Source organism: Jaculus jaculus, chromosome 6 (assembly GCF_020740685.1).
Source record: "Jaculus jaculus isolate mJacJac1 chromosome 6, mJacJac1.mat.Y.cur, whole genome shotgun sequence".
Taxonomy (NCBI): domain Eukaryota; kingdom Metazoa; phylum Chordata; class Mammalia; order Rodentia; family Dipodidae; genus Jaculus; species Jaculus jaculus.
This window is the reverse complement of record NC_059107.1, coordinates 105,418,906-105,442,502: the sequence shown is the minus strand read 5'-3', so window position 1 is coordinate 105,442,502 and position 23,597 is coordinate 105,418,906. Positions and strand designations below refer to the sequence as shown.

The window sequence follows — 23,597 nt, the reverse complement described above, 5'->3', positions numbered from 1 at the left end:
CTCCTGACAGTGAGTGTCCAAGGAGGCATGCTTTTCTTCCTCCCTGGTACAGCTATCATGTCTTCTTCTCCCACTGTGCTCTTTGGCCATAATTTTGCCTCCTTCCTATACCCAAAGAAAGAGGTACATGTTTTTTCACCAAAATCCTGACATGCCAACTGTAGCCTAGAGAATTATCCCTCTTTGGTTTATAGAATTTGTTGTACCTCCTGACATTTTATAGCATCTATCTTAAAACAGTAACTTTTAGTCTTCATTCTACAGTGGTTCAAATAAGCTACAATGACCAGACTTCATTAATTTATCTTACAACCAACATGAATGGAAGCATACATCATAATCTGGGAGCAGGAGAGAGTCCTAATATGTAGTTGATACAAGCTACATTTTTGGCTGTTTATTAGGTCCTAATTTCGAGACTTATAATAGCATCAGTTTACTTCACATTTATGCATTGTGATTGGTTGAAACCATTCTATATCTCTTTTCCTAGGGATTCAGGGTAATATAGCCCCTACTATCAAGAACATAATTGCTTACTGTGGCTGGAAAAATATAGTGAATTTCATGCTAATTCTTAAAGCTTCCAAGGAACTAAGAGCCTTATTTCTGCTCAGATGGGCTTCACATGACTTTAGTTCTTACGTTATTAGACAAGCCATATCAGATCACACGTGTCAGAACACTTGGGATGGAGAAGTACAAGACTACTTGTATCACGAAGATGGTGAGTCAGGAGTGCTTTCTAAACAGTACTAATGACTATGGCAGCTCTTTCTGTTACATACTATTTCTTGTCAAGCAGTATAAAATCGAATGTTGATGACCAAAGGGAAAATGTGAAATTTTTGCTTTTTTCTTATTTTCTAGAATATGCTAAAGTGTCCTAGTGGTGAAAGTGGTAAAATGTCCTTTGTGATGAAATGGTAGGTCAGCGGAGCCTCAGTGTATCTCTGCTTTTGAACAACACTGTGGGAAATCACAGAGCTCGGCCGCTGTTAGTCACTCCCAAGCCGGCTGTGTTCTGTGATCCAACTACGGGTGTCACTGTCCAAAGAAGCCCTCGTCATCTCCCCATGCCTTCTGTTAAAAATACAAACCATAGAAGTAATCTCAACACCTCTCAATATCTGTTTTCCTAAATTAGTATCAAAAGTCCAAGCATCCCAAGTAACTTATCACAGATGTCTCATGCCCCACCCTGCTCTGTAAGCTCACCCTGCTGTGTCCCAGCCAGACAGCCCTCTTGCTTCTTACCAGTGAAGTAACCTTTTCTCCCTCATACATATCTGCTTCATACTCTCTTTTCTTCTTTTCAAAATAGCTCTGATTTCATAAAGAGAATAGCTGAAATCGGATGTTACAATATTTTCTCACGACTCAGTCCACGTACCCTTGCTCTCTTCTGTGCCTACTTCTTCCATCTTTAGTCTTGTTCCAATGGATTGTGTACCTGTGTCCTACTAATACCCCTCATGGTATCTGCATTCTGCTTCCTTCTTAAGATTATCTTCATTTTCTTAGTTTTTAAATTTATTTGACAACTTACATTTTTGGGAATAATGTAATTCAATCATACTCTCCTTTCAATGTCTTATTTCACTCTCCTACCTTCTCCTCTGTTCCACTTAACTCCCTCTTCCATATGAGTAGTACCTGTTCTATTTTGATAACGCGCGTGTGTGTGGGGGGGTGAGGATGTGTTTTGTCTGCATACGTATTTGTCCATGGGACACCCATGTATGCTTGCCTGCAGTGGGGTGTGCCTTCCTGTAGTGGCTGGAGGGGAATGTCTAGTGTCCCTTTCCATTAACCTTTCACCCATTCTTACCTGAGCCAGGGTGTCTTATTGATACTGGAGCTTTTTGTTGTTGTTGTTTAAAAGGTCCCAATAATTCTTCAGTCTCTGCTTCCCACGGTTTTTGCTTCTTACAGATGTGTGTGACCATTCCCAGCTGTTCATGTGGGTCCTGGGAATTGAGCCCAAGTGGTCTCTCAGGCTTACTTAGGCCCTTGTGATAGCATAAGAAATACTCTTAAGCTCTGAGCAATCTCTCCAGCCTTAAACTTGTTTGTCCATTATCCATTTCAAAATGTTGATGAGATTAATATTGTGGAGTTAAAGACAGTTGCTTTGAGGTCGTGAAGTGATTGACATGGAGTCAGAAAGACTTTCCCTCCCTATCATCAGGCTCTTATATTTTTAAGCCCCCTCATCCCCAATATTCCCTGAGCCTTTAAGGATATGATGCAGAGGTCTCATTTAGACTAAGTGCTCAGCCATCACATATCCTCATTAATTGGAAGAATTTTTGTGAATTTTAAGTCTCCCCAATAGTCACTGTTATCTGAAAAAAAGCTTCTCTGATCAAAAGTTAGAGCGGAACTAATCCATATGCATAAATATAATATAAAATTACAGGAAGACTTGATGAATACAATATATCTTTTTATTCTACCCACAGTAGTGGTTTCCCCCTGGGGTTGATGAACAGCCATGGGATTTAGACTAGGTTTTCAGTGCTGGGGATGAATCCCCTTCCACAGAATGGGTCTCAGATCTAATTAAAGAGCAACTGTTTACCCTCACATTAGTAGTGCAGCTATTAGCTGGTGGCAATGAATGCCTGACTAATCAGCTGTATATCAGGCAGTGTGGATCCATAGCTGAGTAAGCCTGTTGATGACTTTTATCCCCCAGGAGGCTACTTACTACTTTTTAGTACTATGACAACTAGCCAGGAAAAGCGGAGGTTTTTAAATTGCCCATTTTCCTCCTTAATTAACAGATTATTTAATAGATCTTTCCAGAAAATGAGGGTGTCTTCCTAATGTCCATTTAAAAAAAATTCTTTGGGGGCTGCAGAGATTCCTCAATGGTGAAATACTTGCCTGCAAAGCCTCACAACCTGGGTACAATTTCCCCAGTCCCATGTAAAGCCAGATGCACAAAGTAGCACATTCATCTAGTGTTGGGAGCCGCGCTGGCTTCGTCAGGCTTTGCTGCGTCAGCTGTCAGCTTGTTTGCTGCTTTTGCATCCTAATCGTTTGCACATGAGTATATGACGTTATCCTAACATGGCTGCTCACCTATCCCGATTGGGTGATGCAAAGTCGTCTGATAAGACTTAAGCCAATCAGACAACGCTTCACATCTACATGACCACAAGTATATAAGCTTGGCGCTCCATAGGGTCGGGGTCCTTCTCTCTATCAGCTAGGAGCTCCCAATAAAGTGTGCTTGAGAAGAATCCTGTTGTTGTCGTTCTTCCTGCTGGCGGGAGGGTTGGGGGCAACAATCTAGAGTTTGTTTACAATGGCTACAGGCCCTGGCATGCCCATACTCACACACACTCTATCTGTATTTTTCTGCTTGCAAATAAGTATATTAAAAAGTTCTCTAAACTCATGCTTTTCCCCCCCCAGATATTCCCTTCTTCTCTTCATGTAAAAATTCCATAAAATAAATCTTAATACTGTCTGCACAATTTTATCTGTTTGCTACTTGCTTAAGTTATGCTTTATTTTTATTATGCCATTTAACATGATGGTTTTTTGTAGACTTTATCTCCAAGATTTGATAATATAATGAATAACTTATAGAAATATATACTATAGGTGAGGCACTGTTCTTAGCGTGCTTTACATATCATTTCATTTAATCCACAAGTCAACCCTTTGAAGATGATTTTAATAATATTCCTGGTTTAAATGTTAAAAAGAAAACTACTGTCCAGAATTAGTAGATGCCGTCCATCAAGTCAATCATCTGCAAGAAGGTGGATTCTATGAATTTACATATTGTGCTGTATTCCTTTCATCTTTAGAATGACTGCATTGACATCTGGATTATTTCATACTTAAATTCTACTCCCAGATGTTTTTTTTTTTTCAAGAATATAGCACATCATTATTAACTTAGTCACTATGTTGTACAACAGATCTCTTCAACTTATTTCTAAAACTTCAATTTTGTATCACTGATCACATCTCCTGGATAAAAGTAAAGTTCCTTTATCTGCTCTGGCTTCTAAGTCCAACTATGTTGTTTTTCACATATAAATGAGTCCTTGTCTTTTTGTGACTGCTTATTCCCTCAATAATATGATGTACGACAGTTCCATCTATGTTGTCACTAGTGACAGGATTCCATTTTTTATGGTACAATAGTATTCTAATATACATATCACATCTTCTGTATTAGTTATCTTCTCATCAATGGGACAACCTGACAAAAATCAGTTTGAGGGAGGAAAGAATGTTAGTTTGGTTTATATTTGCAGGTTACCATCCACCATGGTGGGGAAAGTGTGGCAGCAGGAGCTTGAAACAGAGAAGGCCACATTAAGTTCACAGTGAGGATGCAGAGAGTTAACAATGTTGCTGCCCAGCCAGTGCTCTCTCTCATGTGCATGCACACACACACACAGATATATGATGTAGGACCCTCTCTCTGGTTATGCCCACAGGTAAGGTGGATCTATCCACCCTAATTAACTTAAGATAATCCCTCTAAGGATGGAGAGACAGCTTATCAGTTAAGGCACTTGCCTACAAAGCAAGGACCCAAGTTAAATTCCTCAGTACCCATGTAAGTCAGATGCACAAGGCACAAGGTAGCACATGTGTCTGGAGTTCATTTGCAGTGTCTAGAGGCCCTGGTATGCCCATTCTCTCTCTCTCAATCAATGAATAGGTAAATTTTTTTTGAAAGGTAATCCCTCTAAGATGTATACAGAGGTGAACCTGATCTACATGATCCCTTGAGGTGATTCTAGTCCAGTCAGATTGACAATATTAATAATCATAACATTTTTACCCATTCATCTATTGAATGACTCTTGGCTTGATTCTATATCTTGAGTTTTGTGACTAAAGCCCCAGGGAATATTGGAGTATATATTTCTTTTCAGCACACTGACTTCATTTGACTCTATGTCTCTAGTGTGTTTGCTAGATCATATGGGGTTCAATTTTTATCTCTTTGTGGTACCTGCATGATGGTTGGAACCACTTATATCCCCTGCAACAGTGAAGAAGAGTTCCCTTTTCTTCACTTTGTTGCCAACAGTTTTCTCCTGTCATCTTTGATAATACATGCATGCCTACATGGAGTGAGGTGACATCTCATTGTGGTTTTGATGTGCATTTCATTGATGATTATATATATTGAACATTTTCCACATTCCTGTTGATTATTTCTGTGTCCTCTCTTGGGAGTGTATATTCATGTCCTTTGTCCATTTTTAAACTGGGCTGTTTTAATTTTATGCATATTTTTTTGCTATTGAGTTTTTCAGGTTCCTTATTTATTGTGTATATTAACCTTTAATCAGACTTACAATTTTTGAAAACTTTCTCCCATTACATTTGCTTTTCCTTTGCCACACAGATTTATTCAGTTTTACGTAGTCAGTTTTACCTATCTTTGTTTCATTTGTTGCCTGTGCTTTAGATGTTATATCATTAACAAGTTATTACTTAGACCAATACCATGGAACATGTCCTTTGTGTTTTCCTCTAATAGTTTTATAGTCCTAGTCCTCCATATAAATCTTTAATATATTTTGTGTTGATTTTCATGTGCAGTGTGATATAAGGGTCTATTTTTCTCCTTTTGGGTATCTAGGTGTCACCACAGCATTTACTGAAGAGATTGCCCTTTCCCTACTGTGTGTTCTTGATGTCTTAGTCAAATATTTATTCCCTTTCCTCAAGATTGCCTTGGCTATTCAGGGTATATTACTTTTTTCTCAATTTTTATTAATATTTTCCATAATTATAAAAAATATTCTATGGTAATACCCTCCTTCACCCCCCACCACTTTATATTACTTTCTTAATGGACAATTACTTCTTTGCTTTTAGTTTGGTCATCCAGCATTTGACATACCTGTTGAATCTGTTCTTCTGGTGTGTTTTACTCCTTGCTCTTTTGTTCCTTCATTTCCTATGCTGTTCCTTTTCCTTGTTTGCCATTCTTTGTCAGCCTTCTTGCTGTCTACTTTATTCCACAACCAGATTTGGGACTGATCTCATCCTTCTCCTCATCTCTATGGATAATATTTCCATGACTACATTGTTCAGTTTCTGGCTAACATACCACCTATAGGTTTAGGGATCTGAAGTATTTATCTTTAGCTTAAATATTTCCCCTAAGATTCATTTGATAAATGTTTCTCTTACTGTCATCTTCACTTGGGCATCTTATATAAATATCAAACTTTAAATGAAAAGTGTATCTGTGTGTGTGTGTGTGTTTGTGTGTGTGTGTGTGTGTGTGTGTGCACGCTCACGCATGCACATGCTCACGCGTAGGACTGTTGCTGCTGCAAACTAACATCACTACAGTCACTCATCTGCTTTCCATCTTATGTTGTCTACATTCCTATAACCACTTTACCATTCATTTTCACTCCTGCCTTCTTCATTTCAGTCACTAATAAGCAGACTGAGGATCCTGCTAAATCATGAACTGAGGATGTCATTCCCATGTAAAACTTTCCCTCATAAGGAGAACAATACCCAGTCTCCTTACCAGCTGTTACATGTGCTGCCTACATTTCTGATGCATTTCCCTTCATCTCCCCATTGTTCACTTACCCTGCAACCTCTCAGGCCACCTTGCCCATGGAGCATACCTCGCTTTTCCTGGTTTTGGAGTTTTGTATTTGATTTTCCTTTTATGTGTTTGCTTTTCCTTCCTTAGAACTTCATAATGGATTATTTACACTCTTAAGTTAGCTCACCATTCAGGTAACTTCTAGTTTCCTGAAACTCTCAAAGGTAGATATGTATTCTTTCCATGCTCTGTTACCCTACAACCCCACTCTCCTGAATTTCCCTCAAGTGTTTAAAATCTAAATTAGTTTGCTACGTAATTAACTTGGGTGCTTCTTATTTGTTTTTTTTTCCCCCCACAGGAATACAAGTTCTATGTGGTCAGGGGTAGACTGTGTCACTCTAACTCATTGTTGCCTCCCCAGTACTCAAAGCAATACACCTTGTGTGATATTCATTCATTTACAATGTGACATAGGTTTCACAAATCTGGTTTTCATATTATTTTAGCTTTTACAGAGGTGGATACATGCTTGAATCAAACATTGAGAACATTCCCTTTTCTATCTGTAGTGGCATAAAAATATTTGTGGTTTTGGAAGTGGAACTTGCATTTTGAGAGTTGAGGATTTTGTACCAGAGTTGTACATCATCTGAGTTTCTTGATCTCACATGCAGGGATAACACTAGGATGGGAGATGATTTTCTCTCTCTTAAAAACATGTAAGCAAGCTACCCTTACCTGAGTTAACTGCATAGTATAATGCATTTCATCTGAAAGTTGATATCAATGCATCATGTGCTGATCCCATTAGAAGGAGTCTCAAAAATCATGTAACTATATATTACTTCAGATTTCCCACCTTTCTACTTAAATTTTTATTTTTATTATATGTATATGTATATATACATGTGTGATATGTATGAAGTATGTATGTGTGTACATGGTTGTATGTGCATGGAACACATGTGGAAGTCTGAGGACAAGTTCAGGACATTTTTCCTCTCCTTCCACCTTGATTGAGACCGTTTTTGCCACTGAGAATACTGGCTCATAAGATTCTTGGTTCTCCTGGCTCTGCGTCCAACATTGTAGGTGCATTGGGATCACAGATGCATGAGCCACTTAGCATCGGGCTTCACATTGGTCCTGGAAATTCAAACTTGGACCAGCAGCCTTCTGAGCAAGTGTTTAACCACTGAGCAATCTCCCTAGCCCTCTAAATGTCTAAGTTTATATTACTCACATCCTTAAATTTTCTGAAAGCATAATCTTTTAGCAAACATTTAATTTTGAGCTGCTTTTAATTTTAGGAGAAGAAACTCATGCCTTTCATTTCACAGTAGTATGAATATTTTGAAGAAGAAATGTGGGGAGAAAGCAATGGCAATGAAGACCAGCTAGAGCCCTATCAAAATATGTTCCCAGCTCTAAACTTTTCAAGTTCAATCATCTTATTCTGAGGTTAGAGAAATGGCATGGGAGCCTGACAGCTTATGAGACAGGGTTTCCAGACAGCTGGCTGCCAGATGTAATCTACCCATGTTGGACGGCACTTGTTGCCATTTGGTGGTATTAGTCCCCTTGGGCAAAGTGGAAAGACAAGACAAGTGAGTGTGAATCCTCAGACTGGATGGAGCTTATAGAAAAACAGTGGCATTTTTAAGGCTCATTCCAGTTAGTTCAGGACCAGGAAACCTGAGCATCGAATCCTGAGGATGTGGTGCTTATGCTGTGCCTCCTGTGTCCTGTCCTGAAAAGGTATCCTCTGCTTGCTTTTCACTGTGTCCCCTCAAGAAGAGTGTCATTTTTACCAATACCCACTTGCTAAGTATGGGGCTAGCCCCAGCCCACTGCCAGGCACCACATGCAAACGTCACTTTCCTGTGCCTAACACATTAAACAAGAAGGTGTGAAGTATGCAAACAAATATGTTTTGGATGGTACCTTGTCCTGCCCCTAAGGCTCAGGCTGTTTCAACAGCTCCTCCTCATGTAACCACTCATTATTCCTGCTTCAGGGAGCATTTACTGACAGAAATGGTATCACCACAATTAGAAAGGAAATCAAATCTACATTATGGAGTTAACACGATTGTATTTCTAGTTTCATGCATGGCGGGTCCCGTATAGAGATATATTTAATGTAGTTCTAATTAAAAACAGGAAAAGAAGTGTCCAAAGCTTTCTCAAAGTTTTTTTGTTTCTCACTTTGTTTGCACAGCTCACCATGTTAAAACGGGAACTTGCGAGGTGGTGGCACTCCACAGATGCTGCAATAAGAACAAGATAGAAGAACGGTCACAAACTGTCAAGTGCTCCTGCTTCCCTGGGCAGGTGGCAGGCACCACACGGGCTGCTCCATCTTGTGTGGATGGTGCGACTTCTTCCATTGCTCACCGTGGTAACAGAATCAGGACTGGAACCCCACTATAATGCTACAAGCTGGAGCCCATGCTAGGGGTCCACATTGTCAATCATATGGCAGAAATGAAATATCAGGGACACTTTGTGATATAAATCCTGTATCTGGAGTCATAAGACCTTTTGCAGTCTTATTACAAGAGGCATTGTAATGAGGTTCCATTAAATGAATATTCTTATTTTGATATTATGAAATAGATTTCCTTGTAGATGGTCAAAAGAGAGGTGTATATATAAGTTAATTTAGAAAGAGAGGATGAAATATCTAGTTTAATAATATAGGTTCTTCAATATAGTTCTTAAGAATGAGAGAGAAAAAAGTCAACACATACCCAAATGAATGCCTCTTTACAGATAGAATTCACATAAACCTCCTTTTGGGAAGATGTATGCAAATTCTTTGAGAGGTCACACAATAAGGAGGATATTAGTTGTAACTATAAATAATTTGATGAGTGGTATAATCCTCATGATGAGATTACTGTTCATTATGAAGAAAAGGAGAAAAATGTGTCAACTGTACTGATTTTTTTCCTGATTTTTGGCCTACTCATAGAAGGTATTACATTGTTTTAAAAATATTCATTCTAAACTGAGTACAGTTTGCTACAAATTTATATATAAATCAATGCACATATATTCACATAGTTTTTACCCAATGTATTTAGTTCTCATGAAGTTTCTATTTTTACTTGAGAAAATCTTCAGCTGTGTGGTTATATTCACTGCTTTGTCACACACCCAAAAAGTGATTAGTATTCTAGTTCTCCAGTTCTTTGTTCATATCACAGAAAAATAAAGGTTTAAATAAAAGAAATTCTCATTGTGAAAAATCTTTTAGCTATGTCAGTGACTTTTGTTCCTCTTTAAGTAGACAGTTCCAAATAGAAAACATTAAGCTGATGTTTTCCTTATAGCCTCCATAGTGGAACAGAAATGGTGGTGCCATATGCAGCCATGTTTGGAGGGAGAGGAATGTAAAGTTCTTCCAGACCGGAAAGGATGGAGCTGCTCTTCTGGGAATAAAGTGAAAACAACTCGGGTGAGTGGACAGCCAGCTGGGGTAGGCAGATGTGGTTCAATAAGTAGAGAATGCGCTCTGGAGTCTTTAAATGGTGTTTTTAGAATAAGAGGGTATAGTTTTGCATAGCAATTTTTCCCATTTTCCCTTAATTCATTTCTCCATAGCACATTTTTGTTTCAGAATAACATCTATAGTTTTCCATCGACTGCCATGTTTTCTAATTATTGAACACTGTTTCTTCATAAAATACTGCCAGTAACATGAAATCCCCCAAAGGATGCATGCTAAAATGCTAGATGGGTAACCCTAGTAATCTGAATAATTTTCGAAAACAAGATTTAGTTTATGTGACTCCATAAAAATTTCCAGTGGAGGTTCTTTCTGTCTTATGAGAGTAAATATTGTGATCTTGATTTGGGGTCATTAACTAGTTTTTTTGCTGTTTGTTTGTTTCTTTCTTGGTTTTCGAGGTAGGGTCTAACTCTGGCCCAGACTGACCTGGAATTCACTATGTAGTCTCAGGGTGGCCTCGAACTCATGGTGATCCTCTTACCTCTGCCTCCCGAGTGATGGTACTAAAGGCTTTCATCACCATGCTTGGCTTACTAACTAGTTTTTTAATCATTAAGGTTTGCAACCATTGTAGTAGCTATGGAGAGGCCTTCCAGAATCTCAGGATCAACACAAAAATAATACCCCTCAGGCAGTGTGTATTTCAGCTCTGCAGTGAGTTACCTCTGGGAGTTAAGGAATGAAAAATTAGTTCATTCTTTTATTTCATCATTAGGTACATGGATATTCTGAATATGAATTTGAATTCCTTTTACTGAATTGTTAGTAAATGAAAGTTTTATCTTTTTCCATTTGCTCTGAGAGAGCAGATTATTGGTGAGAATTGGATAATTAAGAAAGGTGTTTTATAAACAGGAACATAAAACTAAACACTAGTTATTTTATGATATTGCTTAAAGTGGCAGTTTAAAAAAAAACATGTCTGTACATGTTAAAGGTATTATTTTATTTTATCATCCCAACATATTCCAGTCTGTCAAGTCATGTCTGCATGCATTGACATCTGACATACACAAGTTACCATGTTTCAAATAGCACAAATAAAAATATACTTTTCTGGTTTAACAATTATTTTTGACTCTAATTTGTTGATAACACGTTAACATATCTTTCCAAAATCTTTTGAGTGTTTGAACAATTGCTAAAGATCATTGCATTCATCAATAAGTTAGCAAAAGATATAATTTAAACTGATTTGTTATAAACATTTTGTTGTTATAAAATTTCATTTAAGGGTAGTTATACCATGAAATTATTTTTCCCTAATGTGATTCTCAGACCAAAATAAAACTAATGGGAATTCACTAGAGAAGGGAGAGTCTGAAACAAGTGAAAATAAAAGGGAACCCTTACAACCATCCTATCCTTTCATGGCATCGGAGGTCAAGGGAGATCTAATGTTTATTAGATACATAACCATATGCTATACACTGAACCAATTAAATGTACAACATTATTTAATCCTTCTCATGGCCCAGTGAAGAAGATAATATTTTATCTCTTTTTTTACAGTTGTGTAAACTAGGATTTCCCAAACTTCAGTGACTTGTCAAGGTCATAATTCTAATTAATTGGGAAATCAGGATTCAACCCACATGGCCCCATTCACCAATCTGCTCTCTTAACCTGTACTTTGTGCTTAAGTTTAATGTATGATTTAACTTACTCTTAAGTGATAGTGATAAAAAAAAAATTGTGTTTTTTTTTTGGTATATGAGGCAGACCTTTAAGAATGTCTTTAAATTTCTGTATCTTTAAAATGAAAAAGATTTAGATGGTGCTATCTAAATTTTCAAAAACCATTTAAAGGTACTATTTCACTTCCTTTTGGCCATGTTCTCAGTAGTCCAAAATTAAAATGATGCCAGACATCATTTTCTAATTTTATTTCATGTTCTTCCCTAAAGAATAGGTGTGTCACCAATCATGTGGCTGTGGGCTCTTTCATTCCACCTTGGTGGAAATTGTGGGTAGGCCCTTACCTCAAAGCTGAGTAGCAGCTGAGATAGGACACAGCGCACGGTGCAGCAAAAGGCCCATATTGCCTGCAAACTCGAGCTTTGCTGTGGGCCTAAGAAGTCCTGGTGCTCAGCCCTTCGTTCTAGCTTCCAGGCAGGCCTACGTGTAAAGATTCTTCAACCCTTAGCAGAGGCCAGTTTATAGCTCTTAGCCTGGCGTCTGAAACTGTTGGCCTTGAAGACTTCCAGGTCTTTGGAACAGTTCTCTTTGATCAGAACTCACAAGTTCTTTCCACCTACTCCTTAAAGCACATCCTTCTTTAGTCTCAGCTTTCCCTCCTTTCCTCTCTCTCTCTCTCTCTTCCTCCCTCCTTCTATCCTTCCCTTCTTCCTGCCTTGGTTGATCTCACACTCTCCAGTGGCTTCACCAGCTTTGAGATAGCTTGCTGCCTGCCCCTTCCACAGCTCAGCTGCCACCAGCACTGCATGCTCCTGTGTGTCTGCTGCTGCTTCCTCCAGGCTACCCGCGAAGCCTGCACGACTGAAAGCAGACAAGAAAAGTCCACTCAAGACACGTCCTTTTTATTTTGTGTTTTTTTTGTTGTTGTTGTTGTTGTTGTTTTGCGGTAGGGTCTCACTGTAGCTCAGGCTGACCTGGAATTCACTATGAAGTCTCAGGGTGGCCTTGAACTCAGAGCAATCTACCTACCTCTGCCTCCTTAGTGCTGGGATTAAAGGCATGTGCCACCATGCTCTGATAGGAGAAGTCTTTTATTAAGCCTGATATTGTAACACCAGGGAGATAGCACAAGAGAGTATCTTCCCACTAAGTCTGAGCTGCCTGCTTATATATAGGCCAAGAGGGATGATTTGGACCAATTGCAGCCTTGTATCTTCATGCTAATCTTAGCCACTGAGGCTTGTGTTTGGTACCATTTGTACTGTTATCTTTTAGCACCAGTCACATTGGTTCTCTGATAGAACACCAGGGGAAGTACTGTCCTGCTAGTTGAGATGATATGGTGGCATAATCATCCACATTTCATGCAGTCTTGTGATAACACAAAGTACTATAGAAATTGTTTCAAACCACCCTGGAAAAGGTTGTGTCTTCAGGACAAGGGCAATTATCTATCATTGTCATGTGGTTTTCTTAAAGCATGTGGGGATTATTCCAGATAGCAGATGCTGGTATAAGGGTAATGTGACTGACTACTGACTGACAGTCCTTTGCCTTAAGGCAGCCAGGGCAGCAAGAAAGAATCCAACACCTGCCATTTAGGGAGTCAGATGGTCCCATCTCCCATGATCTTTGCTTAAAGGAAAATGAGCATCAGAAGTAGGCTTTCTAATAGGAACTCAAAGATCTTACCATTAACACTGACAGTGAATTTAACAGTGTTTAACACTTGCCTAGTGCCAAAGGGAGCGGCAGCTTCCTATCCTCTGTCTCAGATTAATATAACAGTAGGCATTTGGATTAAATTACATCTGATGATTCTGAGTCTATGATTCTCACATATGAGCAGATACAACTACCTGAAAGAAGCAGCTTCCTCCGTCCAATCAAGGAGCATTATCATAGTCCTTTTGTTGTCCTTTGTGAGACAGTCTACTGGACATATTTACACATTTTCAACTAGTGGAAGCCATGGCTGGTGAAAATATGAACGTTACCCAGACTCAGAAAACAATATGGTAGGGCTGGAAAGATGGCTTAGAAGTTAAGGCCCATGCCTATGAAGCCTAAAGACCCCAGCTTGATTCTCCAGGTCCCACGTTAGTCAGATGCATAAGGGGACACATGCACCCAGAATGAGTTTGCAATGGCTAGAGTCCCTGGTGTACCCATTCTCACTCTCTCTGTCTCTCTCTCTCTTTGTGATTAATAAATAAATGAAAGTAAAATCTAAAAAGAAAAAAAACAATATGGTAAAATATTGCATATAAAATCAAAGTTTCTAAGTAGTGAAGTTATTACTACTTAGCTATCCCCACTGAAATGGTATAAAGCGATAGAGATAAGAAACATTCTTGAAATACCTAGGGGCAATATATGACTTTGTCCATGGGGGCAGAGTTGGGCAGAGGTAATTTCTACTATGATTGAGTAGTAATGGCATTAAGATGAAGTCTGAATCCTTCTTCATTGGTTTCATTGCCCACTTTTCTAGTAAGAATAAGATAGCCATGGTTGCAAGAAAAAAAGAAGAAAAATGAAAAAAAAAAAACAAAAAACACCCAAATTCCATCCTAGACTTGGCAGGTCTCAGCCTCAAAAAAAGAAGCCTAGAAATTAGGAATAGGTTACAAAATGGGCTGGAGAAGATGGCTTAGTGGTTAAGGCGTTTGCCTACAAAGCCAAAGGATCCCAGTTTGATTCCCCAGGACCCACGTAAGCCAAATGTACAAAGTGGCACATGCATCTGGAGGTTGTTTGCAGTGGCTGGAGGCCCTGGCATGCCCATTCTCTCTCTCACTCTTCTCTCTCTCTCAAATAAATAAATAAATAAAATATATTTTCAAAAAGGAACAGGTTACAAAATAACTCAAGTGCTACTCTCAGCTAAAAGCAATTTGTGTTTCTTTTTTAGAAAAAAAATTAATTTAATTTGTATTTATTTATTAGAGAAAGAGAGAATGGGCATGCCAGGGCCTCCTGGCCACTGCAGATGAACTCCAGACACATGTGCCACCTTGTGTATCTGACTTACGTGGGTCATGGGGAATTGAACTTGGGTCCTTAGGCTTCTCAGGCAAGTGCCTTTACTGCTAAGCCATCTCTCCAGCCTGTATTTGTATTTCTTAAGCAAGTTATTTTGGTCATATGGGATTATCATGGCAAGCAAAAATCATAAAAATTTACAATAATGTAACTCTCCCTATAATGGTCCATATCCAACCTAGAATGCTCTAGTAAACCTAATGATAGGGCTGAGGGGAAAGCAGTCAGCCCAAACCAGTAACAAAGCATGCATGGCCTCAGCAGAGAGAAGTCCCTCCCATAACTGACCACAAATCAGGGGCTGTGCAAGCTTCCTCAGGACTAATTTGAACCCTATATTGTACTTACTGTGAATGTGAATAACAGCCTCCTTTTGTCTTTGTACCAGATTCAGGAAGCTGCTTTTGTTCTGGCCCATTTGCTTTCCAAAAAAAAAAAATGGAAGGAGGAGGCAAGGACTAGGCAGCCCTTTTGACGACATTAAGTTTTTCTCCCTCAAAACCCATTTAACCTGAAGAGAATAGAAGGTACAACATCTGTTTCCCAAACATAGTTTCTTGTGCTAAAGGTGGAAAATTCAGAACTACCTATGACATCCATAATATTACCTGCATTAATTTTAAGATTTTCTAGGTTAAAAAAGGAAGGGAAAGTCATATATCCCTTTTATTTCTAACTCACTTTCAATGATAAATGAAGAACTGTTTTAGAGTCATTAAGAAAAGAATAGTCTTTCCCGTGTGAAAGAGCACATAATTACATGGTAATTATGCAACACAGAAGTAGCAGGGCAAAAGGTGCTGCAGAGCTTGTAAGATATTACAAAAAATAATCTCCAACGTAATTGGAATCATCAGTAAAAATCAGACTGTGGTTCATTTTTTTACTACTTTGATATTATTTCTCTGTAGAAGCACTAAGGAAGTTGTGTTCTGCTTTAGGATTTCCAGCCCATTTTTGTTGTTATGGGCCCTGTGTTCCAAACCACATGTTATGTCTGATTCATACCTAAGGAAGAATGAGCATAAATTTGCTTTATTCATTACATCATATTGTCATTACAAAGAATATCTTTTGTGAATCACAGATGCTAGATCTATTGATTTTTCTGATACTTAAGAAATTTTAACTAATTGGAATGAATTTTTTACTTATTCATTTACATAAAATGCCTTAAATAGATAAGAACACTGTACTTTTTGGATGTACCTTTAAATAAAATTTATTTTAAGGGCATGACTTTCTTGTGTGACTCAATGAAAGGAAACAGGTGCTAAGAGTTTCTGTGCACGAGATTATATAGTAAATATATTCATAATAAACACATAAAAGCAAACAGCATTTATTTAGCTATTGACTACTTACTGTTTTGCTGGTATAATTTAATTTACTTGACTACAATAGACAATATGGACTGCCTAGAGATGGGTGGTGTAATTCTTGCCCACAAGGAGCATATACTTGAGTGAGGGGAATGAACACTGTATGTCTCAGTATGTTTTCTTTATCTATAGCCCACTGGCAATAAACATTGGAATCAATGACAGATAAGCCAAGACTAAACTTGTTAAAATAGCTAAATAAAGTAGTCCTTACAGTAGCTTTATTATTAACAACAACAAAAAAAATTGAGCTAGATTTCATTTCAAGATCTCATAAGCAACATTTATTCTCTGGCTTCATGTTCTAAGAACATTTCTAACCTCCTTCTCAGCTAAATTAGTATAACATAAATACCTGGCTAATCTTGGAAGATGTGTATGTGAGGTTTTGAATTTTTTTTCCCTATGAGGGAGGAAAGAAATAACATCTGTGATGCTTTGCCAATTAAAGCCTCAAGTTGCCCACTGGATTTTATATTAGTGCTCACTGATTGCTCTGTTTCTGTGTTTGAAAGGGGCCAAAGTACTATTCCAGACACAAGGTGAAGAAAGAACAAAGCAAGAGGAGGAACGTTTATTTCCTTATTATGAGGTGGTGCAATTTGTGTGAATTCTTCAACCCCAGTACTCACTATTGCCTCGCAAATTTAAGCACAGGTTTAGAGTCCTGTAGTTCTTTCTTGGCCAGCCTCTCTTATCAGGCACATCCCCATTCATTTGTCTTCATCTCACTACCAGTCAGGCCCTAAATTGCACTTTGGTCCATAGCACACAGTGTAATGACCTTTAGACTGTGGTTTGTAAATTATATTTAAGGCCCGTACAGTAAGAATTCCATCTTCTCCTGTGACCAGTGACACAACACACACCCTTGTGAATGCCACACTAAAATTAAAGTTGCACTCTGATATTTTGGTTTTATTTCCTTCTTATTTCTTTCTTACTTTTCTCCATTCTTCTCTCCTCCCCTTCTAGTCTCCCTCTCTCTTCCTTTCCCTCTTTCCTCCCAATATCATCCTCATGAATTGATTTTATCACTTGGATGCTGTATTTAAAAAAAATTACTATTACAGGAAATGGTATTTGATTGCTTCCTGGGTTTGCTCCATGAGATTTGTACAAACTGCTGAATAAAGAATGTTCAATCTATTCACTTCTCATATGTTACTGTTAATTTTTTCCAGTATGTTTTGAGTACAAACTTCATAGAATTTTCATTTGTTTATTATTTTTTGAGTTATGGTCTCACTTTAGCCCAGGTTGACCTTGTACTTTCTCTGTAGCCCCAGGTTGGCCATAAACTCGTAGCAATCCTCCTACCTCAGTCTGTCTGCTGGGATTAAAAGCATGTACCACTATGCTGGGCAGAATTTTTAAATACTGATTTAATGGCAAACAATGTGTATGTGAAATATATCCATTATTTAAAGCATCTTTAGTTTCAGGTGCTATTCTGAGTTTTGTGCACAGACACTAAGAATAAACAAAACAACAAGGATCACAATTCGAGCCCTTATGTGGTCTATCTTCTGCCAGAGTGTTTCCAATTTTTATTTTTGCAGTGGCAAACCATCACAATTTGAGTGAATTAATTTATTATCCAGTTATTATCTGCGAATCAGAGATGGAGACATGTTGTAGATCAGTAGGCTCACTGGCCTGGGTCACATGAGGCTAAATCAATGGGAATGTGCCACCTTTTCACAACAGAACAGTTGTTCCTTCTAGGAGGCCTGGGAGGGAACTCCTCCTGAGCTCATCCAAATTGTTGTCAGAATTTGGTTCCTGGGAAACATCCCACCATGGAGTCGAGTCTGTCACTGGAGCCTCTTTTTCTGCCTTTTCTCCTCACTTTCCACCTCTGTCTCGGAAAGCGTAGGCTTACTGAGTCCTTGCACACTCTGAATGTCTCTGTCCTTGCCTTCACCCCATGGCTCCTATTTTCCTTTTTTGCTGCATCTCTCTGACTGACTCCTGGTTAAGGGAGGGGCAAGGCTAAGCAGGTTTAACATACACTCTCTCTCTCTTTGAATGTCAGGGGATTAGCAACCTTAATGATACCTGTAAAACCCTTTCCTCATCGCAGTACTTAAATTAGTGCTTCTTTGCATCATTGAGATTCTGCCTATTAGAGAAGAGACAAAAACAAAAAAAAGGAAGCAGAACAAATAGTACCCTAGATTATGTTCAGTCACAGAGAAAAATGAAACATGGATGGGAGATGAGTGCTGGGCCAATTTAAATGTTTGATTGATGGTGTTAAGGAGGTGAGCAGAACAGCCACATGTCAGTGAGAACAAATACCATATTCCTGAGGTGGAGCTGTTCAGGAAACAACCACATCCAAGGCAGACCATGGTGCTTGTGGCTAAAATGGAGCAAGTGCATGAATTTGAGGCCACACTGTGTCACACTGAATTAAGTTTCTGTTGCAGTCACGTAGAATGAAGGTGTTGCCATTGTATGGGATGGAGAGAGCTGTGCACAAAGCGTCTTGTCTGTTTTGCATTAATATCCACCAATTCTAAGTCATTTAACTTAATGGGAAATATAATAACTTGATTTGATATTTCTGAAGAATAGATGAAAATTTCTATTGTAACAATGAGAAATGCAGACATTGAATGAATATATGAAACAAGACCTAAAATTTCAAATAATATGGTAATTAGAAGCAAAATACTTAAAGAACCATAAAATCAGTATAATAATGTTGAATTTTTAATAAAGGTGTATGGACAGAAATGAATTAGCACATTGAAGATAAATTTTTTCTCAATGAGATACTGAGTTCGAGGTAGGTAGAAAACCTGCTAGGTGTCCTAGAAGCAACATTAGTAAAAGGTAATATTTTACACCTGGTGTTTTAATAAGAGCAGCTTACTTTGTTAACAGTAATTTAATAGGACCAAGAGTGTCTGCCTTGTCCTTTTTTTAAGAGAGTCATTAGAAATTAATGCAAAGTCTAAATAATGTATCATCAGAACTATATTTCTCAAATGTGACTTATATTTTCATAAGTACAATGAAGAATGGACAACAGAGAAGCACTTTGAAGTTCCCATCATATTAGGTGCTTCTATAATATTTGAATCATGTGTTGATTTGTGAATGTTACTCTGAGTAGTATGCTTTAATCTTAGGTTTAATTGTGATTGTTCACACATTGTAATATAACTTAAGGTGGGCAACATATTTCATTAGCATGTTGGATTTGTTGTTCTTTTGTTGTAAAATGCAATGGTAGACCCCAAATCAGTTCAATATTGAAACTACAGAATATAGCATTTGTGTTTACTTACTAGTTAACTAAGGAGACAAAATACTAAAATAAATGTCCCTGGCATGACATTATACTATTATTCTTGAATTTAAGAAGGGTTATGTTATGGTGATAACATTTATTTTCAGTTTAATTGGAGGTGTTGTTACTGTGGCCCCAACTTTTCATATTTTATAAACAAAGTACCTCTCCTTTTACTTCTTTCTTACATATATATATAATATTTTAAGCTTCTATAATACTTAGGCAATCTTGAATCAATGTATACTGGTCACAGAAAAATCTTGCATATGATCTAAGATATACAATATAAATTGGCAAATTAAAACAAAGCAACAAAATCTTCATACTAAGTCAAGGCATTACATTTGTGATAATGTTTAATATTGAACTTATTAAAGATGAGCATGATTTAGCTGTTGAAATATTTTCACTCCAAAGGTTCAGTATAACAGCACTTTGCTTCTGTTAAGCAGTGATGTTGACTTCCCATGATTTATGATGAGATTAGTCCAAAGTCAATAAAGGGTTGCTTTGTTGAGGTTCTGCTTACTGTTGGCAATTTTATCTTTACTTTTATTGCTGATTGTTTTCTGTTTACAAAGATATTTTACCCTTACATTTCCTCTCTTATTCTCTCCTTCATTCTGGAGATGGAGAAGAGAGAGAAAGATTCATTTCCAAATGATACTTGCATGTAATTGACTGAAATCTGCTTTATCTCTCTTCTTTAAAACCCCCTGTATTTGAAAAAACTAATTATAAGGAGAGTAGATAGGGCCATCCTGTTCCTAGAATTCATATGCTAAATACTTTCATTTTTCTTAATAGATATAAAAATGAATATTCTCAAAAGACAAATTGGCTAACAGAGGAATCTGGACAGATACCATGATTAGAAATCTCAACTCCCAGCTTCAATTACAACATATGATTAATTCCTAAGATTACTGAATTTCTGGACAGTAAAGCCTTGTTTGAGTTTATCTTTCACAAATAAAGTGACCTTGTTTAAAGTGCCCCTGCATATATAAAAAAATACAAGACTATTTAGGATTTTCATAGGTGAGGTATAAGGAAATTCACTTAAAAAGAAGTTGATGATAAAAGTTTTAGTGATAACATTTGTCAAATTCATTTTTCACCTGCCTAATGGTCTAAGGAAGACCTATTTGATGACACTGCACCACATATTGCAGGGGAAATATGCACAATATGAAAGCAATATATTGATATGTATGGACTAGCAAAACCTGCAGGTCATGATATAGCTATTTTCAGTAACACCAATAAGGTTTTACTAAGAGTTTCCATCCTTTCTGAGATTAATGAAAATACTGAGAGAATGAAACATTGTTGAAGGCCACCTGCATTAGTTTGTTACCTTTTTTGTTATTGTGACAAAGGCCATTTAAAGGAGAAAGTATTTATTTAAGATCACAGTCCAAAGGGATGCCATCCATCTTGCTGGGGAAAGTATGGTGGCAGCAGCCTGGAAGAGCTGGTCACATTGCGTTCAGTCAGAAAGCAGAAAACAGCAAATGTTAGTGCTCAGCTCACTTTCCCCTTTTTATTTGGTCTGGCAGTTAGGGTGGGTTTGCCCACTTTAGTTAACCTAATCTAGAAAATTCACACCAGTGCCCAGAGATTTGTCTCCAACATGATGCTATATCTTGTCAAGTTAACAACTGAGATTAACTCTAACACTGGACAAGTTTTAATTTTCAATTTCACCCAGCATTTTCACTAGGAGTTGCTTTGCAATGATATAAACCTAGTATCACCTTCCTATTTCTTTGTGCCTTATCTCTACAAATGCCAGTCAACTGTATCTCATGATGAATACCTATAATATATGTATCTCTTCCTGAGTACTGTTGGGCGAAAATGGCCAAAAGCAGGCTGGGATATTAATATTATCACTCCATTTATTCAGTTAGATGTAAATCACCTCTGATGAGTCTTGTGGACATATGTTTATTCATGTATTTGTGAAATGACTTTTTTTTTTTTTGTAAAATTTAACATTTGAACCTACAGAAGTTGGTTGCATTCCCATCAGGTTACCATTGTTGTCTCCTCTTCTCCCCTATCCCCATTCTACTGAGGGAATTCTCCTGTGGAGTATCAGTAATCTCTCTGGAGTCATGGATGTACCAGTTTGATTTTCAACTGCCAATTATTCATTTTGTGTAGGGCAAGGTTTGTACAAAATGCATCCATAATTATAGTACACTGACACCATTATAGGCACTCATAAAAAAAGACTTTATGAATTAGTTTTTAGTTATTTTTAGTAAGACTTTTCTGTGAATTCTAGAATTTTACAATGTTGTTTGTAGATTCTGTCTCATAGGACTTTGGTATAATACTTTATTTTGAGGCTTTTCTGACAGAGATTAAGGACATGTTCTTTCACTGACTAGAATTTTTTATTAAATATGGAAATAATTTGTTGTAAACAACACATGTTGGTGCCACCTTTTCCCTCCTCCCTGCCCCTTTTCAGAAGAGGCCTTCCTCGTTGGGGATGTAGGTCAACCCCATGGGAATTATGGGCCGTGCATTTGGGGTGGAGAGGCAATGTCTCTGCAAAATGTCCCAACTTGTGGCTCTAAAAAGCTTTCTGCCTCCTCTTCCACAAAATTTCCTGAACCGTGGTAGGAACATTTTAAGTTCAGTGAGGGGCTCTTAGGAGCCTCTGGATCTCTGGTTTGGTAGGTGTTGGGTATCTTCAGTATCTTTCTCCATCATCTTTTAATGATATCAGATTCACTAAGAAAGCAGGACTCTTGCTCATTTCCCCAATTCTTCTGTAGTTTAGCTGGGGTTGGAGTGGAGTGCACTGGCTTGCTTATCTCCTCAGGTCCAATTCCCATCTGAAAAAGAGAAGCAGATTCTCCAATGAAGAATTGAGTCAGCAGTGGTTAAATGGGATAACCCTTACTAATTTAGAGAGAATTAAAAGGCTTTAGACAGTTTTATAGTCTAAGGTTAGTGGGAGCTTGACAGTGGAAAGCAGAATCATTATCTGGATATGATTCTGACTTGTTTCCCAGTTCCAGATATGGTTTACTTTTCACTGAGTGAATCTGTTAGCTAATCCAAGAGCAGTTAGTTACCCACCATGGCTGTGTGCCACTATTACACTTGTGTGAGCATCACATCAGATTGTTTGCTTCTGAGTTGCTTGGACAGATGTTGGCTACTTTGTCCTGGTAGCTTATGTAGAGGCTTCCAGCAATAGATGGGCTAATTATCTGGGGACTGGCTCTCCTCCAGATTCCAGCATGGTCTCTCCATTGTCCATGCCAATTGTGTTTGGTGTCTTCAGCAGTAGGGTCTAACCATTAACCTCTGGTGAGAAAGCAAGTGCTCTGATAGAAGTTTGTCTTGTTTGTTTTTGAGATCTAGTAGGCCTCTCTTATTAATAGTTCATTGTGGATGTAGACCATATCCTGAAATAGGGAAACACAGGCCAGTGCCAAGGGAAAAGAAAAAGAAGAGAAAAAGAAACAGGAGAAATTTAGGTATCATCTCCCTCTTTCCAGGGCCCTTCGATTCATGTGCTCCCTCTAAGGTCCTCTTGTGGGCTCCACCTTTAAATCTGACTTCCAAGATATAGGATTCTATGGTACCAGTCCAATTTGGGTTCAGATTGAGTCCCCGCTCCACCTTCTCCCTTCCCCCAAGCCCTAGCCTCAAGATGCCATTCAGATATGTCAGCAACTTGGGATGATCCAGGTAAGGAACTGCAGATGAGTGAGGTCATGCAACAGTTGTCTTTCTGTGGTTGTGTGAGTTCACTAGGAATGATCTATTCCATTCAACCAATTTTATTTTTTCACAAATTTCAATGTGTCATTATTTTTCACTCTAGAGTAGAATTCCATCATGTAGATATACCATGTCTTGGTTATCAATTCATCCAGTTATGGGCACCTGGGTTGATTCCAGCTTTTAGCTATTATGAATTGAGCAGCTATAAACATGGTTGAGCAAATATCTCTGAAATGAGATGTGCAGTTTTAGAGTAAATGCCCAATAAGGTAATAATAGCGTCTGCTCGTAACTCTATATTCATCCTTTTCAGGACTCTCCATTTTGATTTCCACAGTAGTTATATCAGCTTACATTCCCACCAACAGTGAGTGTGTGTTCCTATTTC

At 38.0% G+C, this 23,597-nt stretch overlaps 1 protein-coding gene across 4 annotated transcripts in view; it reads left to right on the top strand.

The window, feature by feature from the left end:
• The window catches only part of Tafa2 (TAFA chemokine like family member 2), a 517,412-nt gene that overhangs the window by 469,392 nt on the left and 24,423 nt on the right, over nucleotides 1-23,597 (top strand). For all 4 annotated transcript variants that reach the window (XM_004650044.2, XM_045151649.1, XM_045151650.1 and 1 more), the window contains 2 exons: nucleotides 8,786-8,938; nucleotides 9,903-10,027. In XM_004650044.2, coding sequence (XP_004650101.1) covers nucleotides 8,786-8,938; nucleotides 9,903-10,027 — 278 coding nt within the window. The remainder of the gene's footprint in view (nucleotides 1-8,785; nucleotides 8,939-9,902; nucleotides 10,028-23,597) is intronic.